Below are 17,289 nucleotides of genomic sequence, written 5' to 3' on the forward strand. Positions count from 1 at the left end.
GAAGATGGCCCACGTGCTTGGACCGCTGTACCCATGTGGGAGACCTGGAAGAAGCTCCTGGCTCCTGGCTTTGGATCTGCCCAGCTCCAGCCATTGCAGCTGCTTGGGAAATGAACCAGCAGATGGAGGACTCCCCCCGCCCTTTTCTGCCTTTCAAATAGATAAATAAATATTAAAAAAAAAAAAAAAAAGAGGCCCAGAGGCAGATGTGGGGTTGTGTCCTGTTCCTTCTTCCCTCCCTGCACAGCGGCCCTCCCCTGGCATCTCATGGCCACACTCTCAACCCAACTCGGGTGGCACCGTCAGCTTCCCTCTGTCGGGAGCAGCCGGGTGCCTCTGTTCTGCCCAGGCACTGTGGCCATCCCTGCCAGGGGACACACACACACACACATACTCACACACACACACCAGTCGAGGGAGATTTCTCATTCCCACCACCTCCGGGGAAGGAGCCCCACATGGATGACAGCAACCAGGGGCCAAAGGACCAGCGCTATTTGGCACACGGGGCCACAACCCAGTACAACCTGAGAAGCCCAGACCAATGAAGACGCGTGTCTTTCTTGCTGGTTTTTTTTTTTTTTTAAACTGTGCTTTATTTAGGGCTAAGCTGGAGAAAGCGTCATCCAATAGTTACAGAAGGTTACAAGGAGTTTTAGGGAGTTGAGTGTGAAAAGAGCAGTTGTACTGAACTGCAGCTGTTTTTTTTTTTTTCTTTTTTTTTTTTTTTTTTACATCTGGACATCCTAAAAGGAGGAGTCGAGAGAAAGAAAAAGAAAACTAAAGAAACAGTAATAATAAATCAACTAAATGGAAAGAAAGGAAAGGCAGGAGGCCCGAGAGGAGCCAGAACTTTGTTCTTGTAAAGAAAAAAAAAAATGGTATGATGGAGAGCCCCTCGGGCTTCCAGGTGAACTGGGCAACAGCGAGAAGGCATCAGGCAGAACGTCAACGCCAGTCTTCCCAAGGGTGCAAATAAATTATAATAAATATGTTCTACTTTAAAATATATGTGTTCTTAAATAATTCAGTGTTTTTTTCTGATTCTGAGTTTTTTTAAGCAATGTCTTTTAACTGCTCTAAAGTCATTTACCAAAGATAAATATCGTGCTTTCATTAAATAGTTTTCCTTGTTTTTTTCTCTATCATTACAATTAAAAGTCCTACAAAATATGCAAATTTATTTACAGAAAAACAGAGCCGGCATCATTTAAACATCCCTGTTTTTCAAAATTCCTTGTAAACAGTTTCAGAAATTCTTCAAAGATTGTTTATGTTTCTCTCTCTTTGTTAAGGTTTTGTGTGTGTGTGTGTTGTCTAGTTTGACGATGAGAGTTCCCACTTCTCCCTTGCCCGGAAAGTCTCTGCAGCGAGCATGGAAGGCGAGCGAAGCGGAAGGTGTCCAGGGCTTGCGGGGAGCCGGCGAGCGCGCGCGGCTCCCGGAGCGAAGCGAGAGGCGAGGGCGGCGGCGGTCCTTCCCGGCCTCGGCGGTGGCGCGGCCTCCACCAGCGATGGGCAGCCAGGAGCCCGCGGGTCTGGGGAGAGAGTCCGGCCTGGCCCTCGGGGACGTCGGCGTCCGAAAGCACTCGCGGGGAGAAGGGGTCGATGCTCAGTCTAAACGCTACAAAAGTACAGGCCTACAACATCTGGGATTTTAGCAGTAACGCTAACTTCTATAGGTTTTTTTTTTTTTTGTCCTTTTTTTTTTATTTTTTGCTTTCCTCTAATTTTTCTTCTATTATATAGGTATTTTAAACTTTTCCTTTTTAAAATTCTGTACAACTATTAGGATTTTAAGAGGGGGAAGAGTTAGAAGCATTCACAGACTTTTCACAACAGTGACCTTGGCTGGCAGGTCCCTCTGTCCTCTCCTGGCTTTCTCACACTCCACCATGGGCGAGTTTTCCTATGTGCGTGGCTTTCCCCAAATCTCCACCGGCTGCTGCATCTCACAGCTCCATCCAGACATGATACAGAAAACCATAGGAAAGTGTCAGAGACTCCAATGAGGGTCTTCAAAGCGCCTCTCAAAGTATCAAAGAACTATCGTCTTGCTGTTTTAAAAGCACTGAAGCGGAATTTTTCCTGTTTTTTTTTTTTAATTTTTTTTTCTCAAAGTTTTTTTTTTTTTAATTTTTTTATGACATTTTTCATAGAATTCGCTCTAAGCTGTTTCAGGAACAGCGGCGAGGCAGGAAGGAGGCTGCCCCTCCCCCTCTATTTGACATAGAGCTACACATCTGCGATAAAAAGTTTGGTCCTTTGGTCCCTAAATAGCTAAAGGAATGACAGAAAGAGAGAGAGAGAGAGAGCGAGAGCGAGAGCTGCTCAGTCCCCTGGGGACCGGGCCCCGCCGCCCCGCCTGCCCAGCCTGCCACGGCGGCGCCCAGGGCTGCCCGCATCGGGAAGCAGCAGCAACTCCTCCCAGTTCCCAGCCCTTCTGCCTCCCCGTGCGTGTGGTTTTGTTTGAAAGTTGCCTTGTTGTGTGTGTTCCGTTTTTCTCCTTGTTCTTCGTCATCTTCTTCTTTGTGGCATAGGTATTGTTCCCCCAAACACGTGCCCTCTGAACTCCACAGACGCCATCCTTTCCTTGAAGAAATGTTACAGTCGCACAGAGTGTCTGGGGTCTTCAGCTTGACTGACATTAGCTGATATGTCAAAGGTGTCATCCAACAGTTCTCGTTTATAAATAGAGAGAGAGAGAGGTTTGTTTTTTAGTGTAGCCCGTTCAGCATCCTGCCCTAAAACGAAGAAAATCAGGGCTCATTAAGTCAAGAGGGAACACGCAAAAGGCACCCAAACACCAATAGGAGCCTGCCTCGGGGTGAGGATAGGAGCTCTGGGGGATGGCGGGAGGGAAGGAAGAGAGACCGGTATGAGAATTAGTCATGATCATGATACGTTAGCAAGAAATCGACTCCTCCACTCAGAGTAGGGAACCACTGGGGGCTCCGCTGGTGACGGCTGTGGCTGAGCTTTAGCTGCGGGCAGACGGCTCCTTTGGGGCTCTGGATGGGGGCACGGCTAGACTTCAGGGGAGAATTTGGGACTGCGGGATAGGCATTCAGAATTCAACTTGGCTCTGAGGGATCTAGCCCAGATACCATATGCATACAGAAGCCTGGCAAACAAGGTTGGGAAAACCTAAGCCCCCAGCCCGCCCCCTCCCGGCCTGCGAATCCCCGCCCAGTCTCTGGCCAGCCCCTTCTTTTCTGGGGTCAAGAAGCGTTTGCAAGGCTGTGTACAGATATGTGTATCTGGATATATGTGTAGAATATATTCACCTGCACATATGTGGGTGTGCATGGATATGTGTGGGTGTGCGTGCAGAGACACGCACATCCACACACACAATACTTGTCTCATACATGCCAGGGAATTTAGAGGAAATTCGGAGCCTCAGGGGAGTGAATGGGAGAACCTAAAAAAGGTCAGAACAGATTAATCACCAAACTCAGATAAATCACCAAACTCTTGATTTTTGTTTTGAATGGTGGCTTTTTGCTGTTCTGTTTGGCTTTTAAGAACAAAAATCATGATCTGACTAGAATCAGAAGGCGAATGCTGAGTTGTTGTGAATTAACAAATGAGACTCATCTCCATTCTAGCAAGCAGCTTCCACTTATACATGGGGGTGACTGGTTACACCGAGAAAGTGAGAACTGCAAAGGCCCCAGTCCAGGGGACAACGTCATGCGTATATCAATCCATGCTGGCAGGTTTTTCACACTGTTGATTCAACAAACAGCAAACCGTACACAGCGGTCTAAACAATTACAACACCAAAGGAAATCATAAGAAAATTAAAAAACACTTGTGAAGGACCCTTTTTCAGTTGTAAACAAAAAGGTGCATTTTGCTTTTGTCAGTACTGTTTCTTCCAGACCAACCAAAAAAGCCCTCCCCAGCCCCCAGAGCCCCACCTCCCCTTCCCCCATCAAATTTAGCGGAAGTGGCTACAATACAAACCTTACAATTGTTACCGGGCTCTCTCACAGAGGCCTCTGGCTTTGTACTCTATAGTATATTTTGGTTTAGAATTTTTTTTTTTATCGTTCTGTTACTGTAGATATTTTGGTTTTGGTTTTCATTTTTCCTTTTGCAGTGAGATTTAAAATAGCCTAACTGGAAAAAGACCAGCCCCAGGAAAGTGTCAATTGAAAAAGGCCCCCAAATTTCTAGAAAAAAATAAAATCACAATATTTTCAAGTGCAAGTAAATCAACCACGCATAGATATTTTTAAGATGTTTTCCTTATTTTTAAGAAAAAAAATATAATAGTTTGCACAGTTAAAATGATCCCATGTTAGATAATTCAGGAATTCATCTTTATTTTTACTATTTTTTTTGTTGTTTCATTTTGTTTTTTTTTTCTCTACGTGACATCTAGAGAAGCATAAAAAAACGCCGAACAAGAAAAACCAAACAACAGAAAGTAAAACCACTGCAAGCACCAAGAACGAAACGAAAATGAGCACAGCAAAAAAGATTGTGGCAGCACAAAAGTCAAGAAAATGCACGTGTGATCATGACTGGCCAATCATCAACTGATACGACATCCAAGAAAAACGCTCCAATCACAGCACCTCCACGAAACTTGACGGCAATTGTCATGCAACCAATTCTTAGCCTTGTTACATGACGCCATCATGTCACACTGTGAACTTTGAGTTGATTTGAACTTACGGATGGGGGACTTTTCTCCACTCTCATGTCATTACGTGAACTTTATTCCTAGCTCAGCGCGAGACTGTGGTGGATTTGACTGGCCCTGGTTGGGTTGTTGGAATTTGATTGAATGACAAAAGAAGAAAAGATTTATATATATATTTATATATGTAGAGAGAGAGAGAGAGAGGACAAGAGTGTGGGTGGGCGGGGGAGGCAGGGACGGGGGCGGTCAGGGGCTGTGGAAAGGCAGGGAGAATCGGGTTGAGGGTGAAGAAGGGGAAGGAAGAAGTTAAAACAAAATTAAAAAGAAAAATATTTATACAGCACCAGACCACAGCATCAATCTAAGAGCTCTGATGGGAGAACAGCAGTCAAATCATAAGGGAACTGAAAGGAACTCAAAGGATGGAGGAAGCCAACAGACAAACGACATGGGCACGGCAACACACACACACATGCACGCACACACACGTACACACACGGCTGTGTAATGCGGACACAGTGGCAGGACCTCACGCGGGGCCGCCGAGGGCTCCCGTCACGCGGTGGGGGGAGGGAGGGAGGGAGGCATGGGCAGTTTGGCGAAGGGGCCGGCAAAAAACAGCCCCTCAAACCACCACCATGGCCGCGAGCAGAACTCAGGGAGCACACTGTCTCCATCACCCCATTCTGTCTCCCCCAACCCCCCCGGGGTGGGGGGCCCCAGAGCTCGCCTCCCCTCCCCCACTCACTGTGGCAGCAGCCTGTGGACCAGCAGGGGAGCTGAAAGGGTGGCTGAGGGGACTCCTTGCCACAATGCAGTCGGCAGGAACAGCATCTCGGCCCTGCCCCCTTGGCCGCCAGCCTGGAGAAGGGGGTTTCCAGGCCTCAGGGGCACCCACTATGGGAAGTTAGGCTTCCCAGCTGTGCCTCTGCTCAAACCTCTTTGCTAGAACCTTTGGGAAATGGACACGGGTGGGTTTGAGGCGTGGAGTAAAGGATTTGGGTGTCCGTGGTATCCCACAGAGGTGCCTTGGCACTGGGGATTTCACTGCACGATCACCTCCTGCCCGTTGCTCACTCTCACTCTGCAGCATTGTCAAGGCAGCCAAATTGAGGCCGTTCGCGGGCACGAGAGGCCCTTGGAAGGTTCCGCTGCTCTGACCTCTAAGGGCCCACATGGAAGGCTGTAGGTGCCCTGCAGGCTGGAGCCAGCAGAGAGGGGAATGGCGGCCTGCACCCCCAGCCCCTGCTGCTCCACCCCTTCCCTTGCACCCCTCCCCAGAGAGCCTCGCGGGCAGGCCCGCCCCCAGGCTGTCTCCACTGTCCCTTCTGCTGCTCTGCTGGTTCACCTCCACCCGTCTGCTCCAGCCCTCTCTATTTCAGGGTTCCCCCCAGGGATTTGTGGGTCCCCAGTTCTGGCCCTCCCTCATGGCTGTCCACGAGTTTGCTCGCCATGTGCTTCTCCCCTGCAGCACGCTGGTCTGGGCTCTCTTCACTTTCCTTGCAGGGTTTCCAAGCCAGCAGGGACCCACTCTCAGCTCTGTGTTTTCCTTTGGGGAGCGAGGCAGGGAGGCCTGGGCCCTCGCGGTGTCACTGGGGGTCACGTGCAGTAGCTGGGTGGTGGCTGCCTTGAGCCTCCTTCCTCCAGACCTGGCCCTTGCCCACCCAGGCTGGGGTCTTCTAACATAAGACCTCCCTCCCTCAGATCAGGGCCCACCATATGCCCACCACTCCCGAAATGCCCCCCTTCCCTGCATTTCCAACCCACTCAGCATGTGCAGCAAGAGGGAGTGTGAGGTGGCCAGCACTGGCCAGCTATTGCCACTGCACCTGAGGGACCCCCTGGGGACTCTCCTCCTCCTGCTCCACACCAGCAGTCCTAGGCACCTCACAGGCATTCACTCCTTCCCACTCTTCTGTGGCTGTTCCCTCTCCCACCTTTGCTCCTGTCAGGGCCAGGCTCTACCCAGGGCACCAGGACTCAGGCCTGAAGAACAAGCAGCCCCTCTCCTCAAAGCTCTATCTCGGGAACGTTCCCAGGCACCCTCTTGTCCCCTACCCTCACAGGCATCTCCTCTCCAAGGAGCTGGCCCCAGGCCATGTGTGTGCACAGCTGGCCACTCTCTCTCTTTCAGGGAGCACCTGTGCCTCTACTACAGGGATAACCCCTCCCAGCCACCCTCTTAGGGCCTCTCACCAAGCACAGCCCTAGACATGGCCACAGGACCACAGACCCATACAGAGAAGTCAGGAAGGGTCTCAGAAGTTACAACTCACTTGGCCAGGCTGCACCAATTCTGATGCAAGGCGTTAGGCTCTAGCCAGAGAGGGCCACGGTTTTTGACCCTGTACAAGTCAGACCAAATCACTGTGCCTGCAGAGGTGGGTCCAGCCACTGTACAAAAGCACCTCAGAGCCAAAGCCAGGACTCTGGGAGACATGAATCCCCAAGGGGAGGGCCTGCTGTTGGTATTCTCCAGAGAACCACTGGGGCCCAGTGTGTGCTCCCCAGCTGGGTGGCAGGTCAGGCAACTCAGAGGCCGGTCTCTGGGCTGGGCAGGACCGGGTGGGAGTGTTCTGCCCACTGTCTGTGGACCTGGCTGGAGCCCTCTCCTTCTGCCTTGGGTGCCTTCCTCTTAGTGTCCTGGTAAAGACTTCTCGGGGAAAGTCCTCTTGGCACAATGAGCTCAAGCAGCTAGAGGAGCAGGGGCAGCATAGGAGACAGGAATCTGATCTGATGGAAACAGATAGCTGTACTGACCCCAACTCTCCCCGGGCCTCACTGTATAGAACCAGCACGCCCCTCTCCCACAGCGGCTCTGGCCGGGTCTTTTGCCTTCCTCAGGCCTGCCCCACTCCCTTCGGCCTTGGCCTTGGCCGTGGCCCTCAGGACTGCAGGTGGCCACCCTGGTCCCACGATTCCCACCTCACTACCTCTTTGCTCCCATCTACGCCTGGTCCCCTCAGCTCCTGCTCACGCCAGCCCTGCCCTTCTGTGATTCCTGTATCAACACCTCCAGTGGCCTGGGGCTTGGTGCAGTCCTTGAGCTGCTTTCCTGTGCTGCTGCCGCTCTTGCCTGCAGTCCCCAGGCCTCCACCGAGGAGGCCCTGGTCTCTTCCTAGCGCTCTTCTTTCACGGGCGGGACGGCCTGGAGGCATCACAAGGTCAATGCTGTCTAGATGAAGACTAGAGGACAGCTCTCTTGTAGTTGCTTAGCAACTGGGCGGAGTGAGATGGAGGGACACAGAGAAGTGGGTGTGGTCACAAGACCCCCCCTGACATACAGCACATTCCTGCGGTAGGGTGGGGCCAAGGGGACTTTTCTTTCTCCTCACTGGGAGGGAACCAGACCCCCTGACTTGAAAGCTCATCTCGACCCCTCACCCGCTGCTGGGCAAGTTACCTTACCTGGCCCTGCCACCTATGTAAAGCAGGTATGCCAGCAGTATCTACGGGACCAGCAGCCACAACTGTGTGCTCAAGTCTGATAGGAGCTGCTATCTATCAGAGCAGCGCCTGGGGCAGAGGAGGTGCCTGTGAGGCTCTGTGCTTCTCATCTTCCTGGCCTTGGCCTTGCCAGAGCAAGAGCCACTGCGTTCTTTAAACCACTTGCCCCAGCTCTGCCTGCCCTGGGTCTACCGTGGGCCACATCTCACTTTGTGTCATATACAGCTGGCCTGCCTTCCTCACCCCTTCACCTGCAACTCCCTCTGGCCTGGACCTGAGCATCCTCCCCCTGCCTTTGGCCAAAGTGGCTCCAACAGGCCACTTTCAGGGAAGCCACTGTAAAATCACATCCATGGGGACCCCTGAGTTTCAGAGCCTGACTCTAGTGCATGCTCCCCTGCCCCCCACCCAATCCTCTGATCCATTCCAACACCTTGGTTTCCTCCATGAGGAAATGGAAGGAAACCTGGACAGGCAAAGCACCTTGACCTGGGCCATGCCTTCATGGCACAGCTATGTTTAGTTAAGAAAAAGTGGTCTGGATCCCAAAAGAGCTGCTCTCAATGAACTGTCCATCCCCTCCTGTTTCCAGAGACACACCCATTTGCTGGCTGCCTCCTAGTTGGTGTCCGTGTGCACAGACCATGAGGACAGGGATGGTGACCATGTATCTCTGCATCCCTAGGACTGAGCCCAGTGCCTGGCCCAAGCAGGTTCCCAAACTGAACAAGTGTGTGTGCTTGCACTTGTACACAGGTCAGAAATGGGCAGAGTGAGAAGGGCTGGTTTTGCTGTGCCAGGCTTGTGGAGAGAGGGGCTCAACCACCCCCGAGGGAGAAGGGCCTGCTCCCCATGAGGGCTGCTACTTGTTGGGAGTGGGAGGGTCCTCTGCTAGGGTCTGTAGCCCAATGGGCTGGGCAGGGGTGGCGTTGGAGGGGACCTGGGAAACTGGAGGACTTCCTGCCAGACTTCGGCCTCAAGGGCTCCACCTGAATGTCTGCCTCTCACCTGCCCGCCCTTGCTCCCCAGCAATCTGCTCTTCTAACAGCGCAGGGGTGGGCTTTTGCTTCCCTTCCTCTCCCCGCCACACTCTGAATGCATTACAAACAGCATCCTTGGCTCGGCCTTTCAGAGTATTCCAGACTGCACCCCCTTCACATCACAGCCAGTGCTGAGACCCTGGCCGGAGTAGCTGGTGCACAGACCTCTGCCTCGCCATGGGGCTGTGACCAGCAGAGAGGGATCCCAGGGAGAGGAGAGTTAAGCACACCACTATTCTATTCAGAACTCTCTGGTAACCCCTCAAAGTCCACACGATGGCCTCCTGGCTCCACAGCAGAGACCCCCATGACTGTCCCCTGGCCTCTGACTACTTCTGAACACCCTGCCTCCCTGGGGCCTGCACTCTGCCTGTGCCCTCAGTGCTGGTGTGGCTCCCTCTCTCCCCCCTTCAGGCCTTTGCTGCCACGCTCTGTGAGATGGACTCTGCCTAGCTGAGAGTAGCCCACAGTGCTGATACACTTGCTAATCTGCTCTTCGATCACCTGTCACTGACCGCCTCCTTCTCAGTCTTGCTCACCGCTGAGGCCCAAGTACCTAGTGCAGCACCTGGCGCACTGCATCCCGCTGAGTGAATGCAGGGCATGGCCATTCTGAACTGAAGGACCCAAAGGGGGCCTTCGCCTCCCACCTGGAAGGAGGCCGAGGGCCTGCAGGGCACATGGCAACTGATGGCCGGGTCGTCTTCCCATCCCGTCCCCAGGAAGCTGCTTTGCCCAGGGAGACCCATGGCCTGGAAGAGGAGTGGCTGACAGCATCTCCTGCTGCTTGGCCAGGCTCAGCCTGAGCAGACAAGGGGGCAGCTACCTGCTCGTGACCCAGGTGAAACAGCCAGGGCGGGGCTCTGGTGCCATACCACCACCCTTAGCTTCTGGCCCACTCTCTTGTGTGTCCTGGGAAAGCTCCATTTGGAAAGCCCTGACCCTCCTCTCCTGATTATGCTGCAGAGGGGTGGAGGGGTGAGGGTGAAGGGACTAGGGGCAGCCAGGCCTCCTGGCAGAGCAGGGGAGAGAGCTGCCTGGGAGACTGGGAGAAAGCCCCTAGCCGGCTACAGCTCTCTGCAGGGGCTGCTGGCCCCTTGAGCTTTCCATCAGGCCCAGGGCCGCCTCGGCCTGAAGGGTTTCCTTCATTCCTGCCTCTGTTGCCCTGCACCAGGGGGCCGGCCCTGCCCACTTCTGCTGGGACGAGCGCAGCTCTGCACCTGCCCCGGGAAGGCCTGGGGCGAGGAGCAGGTTGAAACGGGCGCAGCGGGTCCAAGGCACAATGAGGGTCCGGCCCACGGAGACCAGAGGAGGCGGCGGGTCCGTCCGAGTCCCCTCCCCAGCCCCCCATGCCCGCGCCCCGGCCGCCCCCGGTTACCTGTGCGAGTCCTGGTCTCCCCCGGGGGACGCTCCCGCCGGCGCTCAGTACGGGCGATTGGTGTCTTTGGGCCGCTTCAGCTGCACCTTGAGCCTCTTCATGCCGATCTGAAAGCCGTTCATGGCCTGGATGGCGGTCTGCGCGCTGGCCGGGTTGTCGAAGCTCACGAAGCCTGGCGAGACACGAGGGACGAGGGCCTGGGTTTCCACGGGGCCGCCCGGGGCCGCTCCCGGCGGGGAGGGGGGAGAGGTGCGGAGGGCGGGGCCAAGGGAGGCGGGACTCGAGGCTCCTCGAGGACCCCGCCCCGGCCCCGCCCCCAACCCGGCGGGGCCACGTGCCGCGCCCGCCCCCCTGCAGCCGCGTACCGAGGCCACACCTGGGCTCTGCGCGGCACCACTCGCCCGGCGCCCACTCCCGCAGGCGGGGCGCCCCCCTCCCCGGCCGGCCCCGCCACCTCGGCCCTCTCCCTCGGTGGGAGAGGGCGGACACACCTGCGGGTGGAGTTTATTGGACACTGTCCTCCCTGACAGGAGGGGGCCTGGCAGCGGGAGGGCACTGGGTGCCGGCCTGGGGAGAGAGAGCAGTGCGAGGGGGCGGGAGGGGAGGCACCACCGAGACAACTTCGCCGCCGCCGCGTGGACCGCCCCTCCTCGCCAGTGTGGCTGGCCGTGCGGGGAGGGCCAGAGGCTGAGGATTCGCGGCCCCTCCGCCCACCCCCGGGCTGCCCCCAGACGTCCCTTGGGGGACACCGGGGTAAATCCAGACCCATCGCTTTAACCCACCGCCTGGCACCCAGGGGCTGTAAGCACCTCCCACCTAGAGTGCAAATTTCCAAGAGAGCAGGTGCCTTTCCCTGGAGTAAGCACGCAGCAGTAAACTGATGGGTGGCCTGTGACCCCCTCGTGAGATCTACAACATTAGTAAACTTTCACACCTTTAGTATTATTAGTGGCCAGCCCTCTGTACCCGGGACTGCAGAGTGCTTTTCTCACACGTTCAAGGCTCCTGGTCCACCACAAGCAGTTCCCAGATGGGGATGGTCCCTAATCCAAAAGTGAGTGCATCTCCAGCCACTTTTCCCCAGCTAACCCTAACAGGTGCTTCTTGTGAGAAAGGCTTCTGGGGTCATAGTCGGATTCCCTTAGGTTGGTTCAAGGCACACTAACAAAAACATCTCCATCCTGCCTCATGTTCTCTGGCAAAGAAACCTTCACAGCTTAGTTTAATCTAGTATTTTCCTTGGGTTTATTCAACCTTAGAGTCTCTTTCTGCCATAGAATGGACTTAGGTCCTGCGAAACAAATGCAAACTGTTTGGTGAGATATGGCAGCATCCTGAGGACATGCCTCAGTTGGCATGCTTGTCCCCAAATGGCCATTGGATATATAATAAAGAGCTGGATGGACAGCCAGACTCCATGCAAACGAGAGGCTGTTTTCTTGGCTGGTCTGCAACCTTTCCACTCAGAGAGCTACACCTGGTGGCTCTTTACTTCCAGACACTGCCTCCGTTAGCTTGTCTCCTTCCTTCTTTGCTCAAGTTTGCAGCTACACACCATCACATGGGCATGGGAGTATGACTGCACTCCCTCTTATTTTTCCAAGTGTGACCCCTGGTGGAATCGGTCAGAGCCCAAAGGACAAAGCCAACATCTGTATAAAGAAGTTTGCATGAACCATATTGGAGATTAGCCTCCAGTCACCCTTCCACTCCTGGCCCATGTCCTCTCCTGCACAGACCTTGAGAGTCTGATGCCTAAAGTTCAAGTCCTTGGCAGAACCAGGGGAGTTTTTAAACACGTGTGTCTGCTTATCCTGCTGCCCCCGGTTACTGAGGGTGGTTGAACGAAAGCCTCTGTCCCTGCCAGGATGAGGGAGCCTGACTGAGGGTGACAGGCTGCTTCCTCATTCCCCAACCCCCACCCCAGCCTACCGGCACTGCGGGCTCCAACTCTACCTTGACTCTGGACTTGGTGGCTCTTTTTGCAGGGAAACAACATATCAGCAAAGCAGGGAGGAGATGGAAGATAAAAGGGGCTGGAGGGGCTGCCTGGAGCAGAGGTGAAGGGAGGGCTAGCCACAGGGCGGGTTGAGGCTGGGGGGAGCAGAGAGGTGCTTCCGCGGGAGGAGAGCAGCCAGTTTCCTGAGGGTTGAGGGGTATCAGGGGTTGGGGAGTTGGGAAGTCTTTCAGACTCAAGGAAGCCTTTCTTCCTCCACTAGTGTTGTTTACTGGGAGCCAGGACGGGGGGCATCTCCCTGGCAGCCCAGGGACTCTGTGGACAGGACTCCATGCACCTGCTGCCATGTCCATGGTCCCCAGAACTGTCTTGCTTCTCCCAGGGCTCCCTTCCCTGAGGAAAGGCCACCTCCTAAACCCTATGGGAAGCCTCCAGAAGATTCTGTGTAGGCTTGGAGAGTGCAGCCTTTGAGGACTTCACGTGAACACAAAACTACTTTCACCGCAAAAATAGCATGAGCCTACAAAACGTTTTCAGTGCTACAGGGACTGTCATTTCCTGAGAGTGCTCTGGCCAAGCTCCTCCCAAAGGCCACTGCTGGAAGCTGCACACATTCCTGGGGGACAGCGGTTACAGTCCCCATTTCACAAATGAGGACACTGACAGTCACAGGGCTCAGTAATTTGTGTGGTGGTGTTAGGTCTCCCACAAAAAAAACTTAGGGATAGACACAGAAGGCTTTGCTGCCAGAGTGAGAGAGAGAAAACCCCATTGGCTTAAGGAGGAAGAGCTGGGCTGGGCCAACACGGCAGGAGCTCATCCTCTTTCCATGCTGGAAGATGTGTAGCATTAGAAATTTGAGAAGAATCAGAGTGGCAGTACACAGAGGATGAGTCCTATAAAAGGCAGGGAAAAACTCTAGTCCTGGAGAAGCGAAGTAGGCGACCATCTTCCTGAAGGTGGTGCTCGGACAGGCTGAGGCAATGTCTTTGAAACCTGGCTTGCACCTGAACCAGTGACAGTGCCAGTGTGCCCAGACCACATGGGGCTGGAGACTGAGCCTGTTCTAGCCTAGATACCCCAGTGCTTCCTGCGCTCTCAGCATTTTTCTTCATGCGTACATCACATTGGAGACTGACTTTAAAAAGCAAGTGTAACTGATGCCCAGTTTGCTGTTTCCCATGCACTGCTCTGATTCACAAGGAGCCATACCAGTTCAGGAGTGGTGGGGTGCAACTGTCGTTTTCTTTTTCTATACCCAAAGAGAAATGAGCTGCCAGGCCAATGCACTCCATATCATGGAAGGAACTCAAGTTTCCCGTGGCAGCCATGGGCAGGGGGAAGGGGGGAGGACAATGGTACAGAGACCTCGACTACTTTGGGGAACCTGCTCTGAGTTCGCAAGCTCTTCACAGTTCTGGAACATCGGTCTCCAAACTGGGAACTCTTGACACAGACTCCTGATGCTTCTGCACCCCTGTACCTTCTCTCTTCACCATGCCCAATCCGTGCCATGGGTTCTCTGAACAACTCAGCCCTCAGAACTGGGGGTCAGCCTGGGGATGCTGCACTTCTGGCAGACTCAGGTCTCAGTTCCATGTATGGGTCTCTGGGGCCTGGACTCCCATGTCCTCAGGGACTTCGGAGTGGTCTGGCCCTAGAAGAATGGGATGATGAAGGCAGAAGAAGAGGGAGAGGGACCAAAGAGGAGCAGAGGGGATGAGGGGGGATGTCAGGAGGTTTCAAGCTTTCTGGATAGGATTGTCAGATTCAGCAAATACAAACCAGGATGCCCCGTTAAATTTGCATTTCAGATCAATAAGGATTTTTTTTTTTTTTAGTGTAAGTATATCCCAAATTCTGCATGTGCCATAGTGCGTGCATGCAGTGCTTGGGACATACTTATAATAAAAAAGTTTTTTAAAAAATATTCGTTCTAGATCTAGAGCTCACATTTAACTCAACACCCTGTATTCACCTGGATCCGCCCAAGTCTTTCCCCTCCCACCTAACATTGGCCATGGGCACTTTTCCTGAAAGGTCCCACCATCCTCCACAGCCTTCCCCACCAAATGAAGCGTCCTCACGGGAATAGAAAAAGCCCTCCCTGGCACAGAGCTTCCTTCCCCCAGAGCCTCCTGGCTCCTCATCCCCCGTCCCTTAAATCTTTCATCCCAGCCCCTGAATGTGCACTCCATCCCCCCTGGCTGCGGGGCCCTCCCGCCTGGCTGCTGTCGGCGGACATCCGTGCCTTTGTTGCTTCGTGCTTCGCAGGGTTCCCTGTCGTGCCGCAGATGTGTTTCATCTGAGCTTGGAGCTTAGCTCCTAGGGGAGGGGCCCGTCTCCTCTCCCTGGCTCAACAGTGCCTAGCTCTGGCAGCCTCAGCGGGCAGCAGGGCAGGAGAGGTCGCCGGACGGCAGCAGGAGGGCAGAGAGGGAGAGGAGAAGGGGGCAGGGAGGGGCTGGCAGAGAGGTGGAGGGAGGTGGCTTGCGATCGGCGGGCAGGGGCGGGGTCTCAGTTGGGCTGACTGCCCTCCGCTCAGCTCTGACTCCAGGGTTTAGGCCAGGGCCCTGAGAGTACGAGAGGAGGGGCCCGTGGGAGAATGGAGGAAACCTCCATTCGGGCTCTGCTCACTGCCTCTGCACCCCACCCGAAGCGACCCCTTCCCTCTGTCAGCCTTTGGGCTGGAAGCGGAAACCCATTTCTTGGACTGGGATGTGGGAGTTGGGAGCCGAGGGATGGGCAGGGAGAGCAAGAAGCGAACAGAGCGGAAGAGAAGAGAGCGGTGAGAGATGGAGGCGGGGCCGTCGGGAGCACCTGGGCGGGGCGAGGCGGAGGCGCAGGCTGACCGCACCGGGGCGCCGGCTCAGCGGGCGCCGTGCGAGCACCGCCCCGTCCTAGGTGAAGCTGATTGGTTTGTTATCTTTACCCACCAAAGCATTTACTTTGGTTTGTCGCCCGATCCACAAACACTTTCGAGGAGATGACATTACCGAAAGGGAGGAACATCTGCATCAGCTCAGCGTCCCCAAACTCCTGGGGCAGATGGTAGATGAACAGGTTACAGCCCTCGGGCCCTGCGGTGAGGGGAGGGGGCGGGCGGGGAGGAGGGATGGCGGGGTGGGGGAAGAGAGAGACAGAGGAGAGGTGAGCGAGTTAGGCAGCGCAGCGGGGAGGGCGGGGCGAGGTTAGGAGGGGGGGTTTCATTCCAGATCCAAGGGCGGCCCCGGGTCTGCGCTCCGCTCTTGGCTGTGCACACGGAACCTCTCTGTGCCACGGTGGCCTTCTCTGCAAAACGGATCGGTAACAGGGTCTGGCAAGGAGGTGCTGCAGAGGGGGAGGGCGGGGAGACGCGGGAGGGCCCCAGCTCGCAGGAGCGGAGAGTCACCCTCGTGTGCTGGTCGCAGCTTCACTCCCGGCTCAGGCTCTGGGGCCTGAAGCGGGGAGGGGAGGAGCATCTCCGGGCCGCCTCATCCCTAGCCCCAGGCCCATCTGCCCTGCCCACAAGGGTGAGTATCCGGCCAGGTGCAGGAAGGCTCCCCCATGACTAGCCAGGGCACCCTAGCTAGTCTCATTATAGGAAAGGTCCATTTCCTCACAACAGACCTGCCACCGCTGCCGCAAACTGTGCCAGGTTCTGCTAAGACACACTTTCCACGCGTAGCCCTTACAGCAACCCTGGGGCTTAACTGCTATCATCACTGCCCCTTCACAGATGCGGACACCGAGGCCCAGAGAGGTTAAGTCACCTGCCAAAAGACACAGCTGTAGGGGCTGGGGAGCAGGATGAGAACCCACCCAGGCTGGCTGCCTCCACAGTGCGTGCTCTTCTACCTGCCTGCGTGGATCTCACCCCGCCCTCCCCTCCCCCCGAACTTTGCAGAGGTCTCTGGATTTCTGAAATTGCCAGACAGCTAAAGACTTACGTTCAAAATGCTCAATTTTAACTCTTTAAAATGGAAAACTTCCCAAGATGCAGTCTATTTGCTGCTGCCTTAACTAGTGCCTGTCATGTATAAAGTGGCTGTGGCCATTCCGGTGATGGAAACACTGCCCAGCTGGGTGGCCGCCAGGGACCTGATGGGAGGCTGGTGGAAACCTGAGCGTGAACTTGAAAGTGAAGGCTGAAAGGCACTGATGGGAGACCACTGGGCAGCTTTCACAGCCACAGCCAACTGTCCTGGTTCTGTAGGACCAGCAAGGCTGCCTCATGACCCAGTTCTGGAGCAGAGCTGGCTCTGGACTCTCTGCCCCGTCTCTTCTTCCTCCTCTCCTCTCCTCTTCTTCTTCTCCTCCATCCATCCATCCTCATCCCTCGAGGCCCACAGCCCACAGCAAAGACTCCCCTGACCACCGAAGGCATCCATTGCCCTCTTTGGTCCCTGGTCCCCACCCTGTACCCCACCCTTCTGTCTCCACTGTCTCCCAGCACTCTGCCAGAGGACGGCGCATTCAGGACGGGTGTGAGTGTGCTCTCCTGCCCACTCCAGCTCTGGCAGCCCTCTCCTCACCCCGTGTCCTCCAACCATGCCCTGTGACTGCGCCCCTCAATGCCTCCTAGCCATGGCTCTTTCTCTTCTCTTGGAGGTTTCCTCTCCAGCCAAACTGGCCACCCCCTAGGGACAGGGGCATCTGGCCGCCCCTGTCCTCTGGCCAAGCAGGCACCCCCTGCCTCCCCCAACCCTTTCTCTTCTGGGCTCCTCAGACAGCACCCGCCCCCCATGCTGACACCTGCCTGACTTGGGGCCCTCTCTCCCAAGTTCAGGTTCTGCAAGCTGCTTCCTGAGGATGTCATGGCTGCTTTCCTCAAAGG

General features: G+C 55.2%; 1 protein-coding gene across 13 annotated transcripts in view; it reads right to left on the reverse strand.

Annotated features, from left to right (window-relative positions):
* Positions 1–2,094: 2,094 nt before the first annotated feature.
* The window catches only part of CELF4 (CUGBP Elav-like family member 4), a 269,708-nt gene continuing 254,513 nt past the window's right edge, over positions 2,095–17,289 (reverse strand). For 7 of the 13 annotated variants that reach the window (XM_062201589.1, XM_062201587.1, XM_062201588.1 and 4 more), the window contains exons 11-14: positions 15,470–15,553; positions 11,011–11,086; positions 10,520–10,691; positions 2,095–2,741 (exon numbers count right to left, since the gene is read on the reverse strand). In XM_062201589.1, coding sequence (XP_062057573.1) covers positions 2,715–2,741; positions 10,520–10,691; positions 11,011–11,086; positions 15,470–15,553 — 359 coding nt within the window. In that variant the 3' untranslated portion in view covers positions 2,095–2,714. Of the gene's footprint in view, positions 2,742–4,717; positions 4,772–10,519; positions 10,692–11,010; positions 11,087–15,469; positions 15,554–17,289 lie in introns of those variants that run through there. The other 6 variants (XM_062201590.1, XM_062201585.1, XM_062201581.1 and 3 more) reach the window with 4 other exon arrangements.

Source organism: Lepus europaeus, chromosome 9 (assembly GCF_033115175.1).
Source record: "Lepus europaeus isolate LE1 chromosome 9, mLepTim1.pri, whole genome shotgun sequence".
Lineage (NCBI taxonomy): Eukaryota > Metazoa > Chordata > Mammalia > Lagomorpha > Leporidae > Lepus > Lepus europaeus.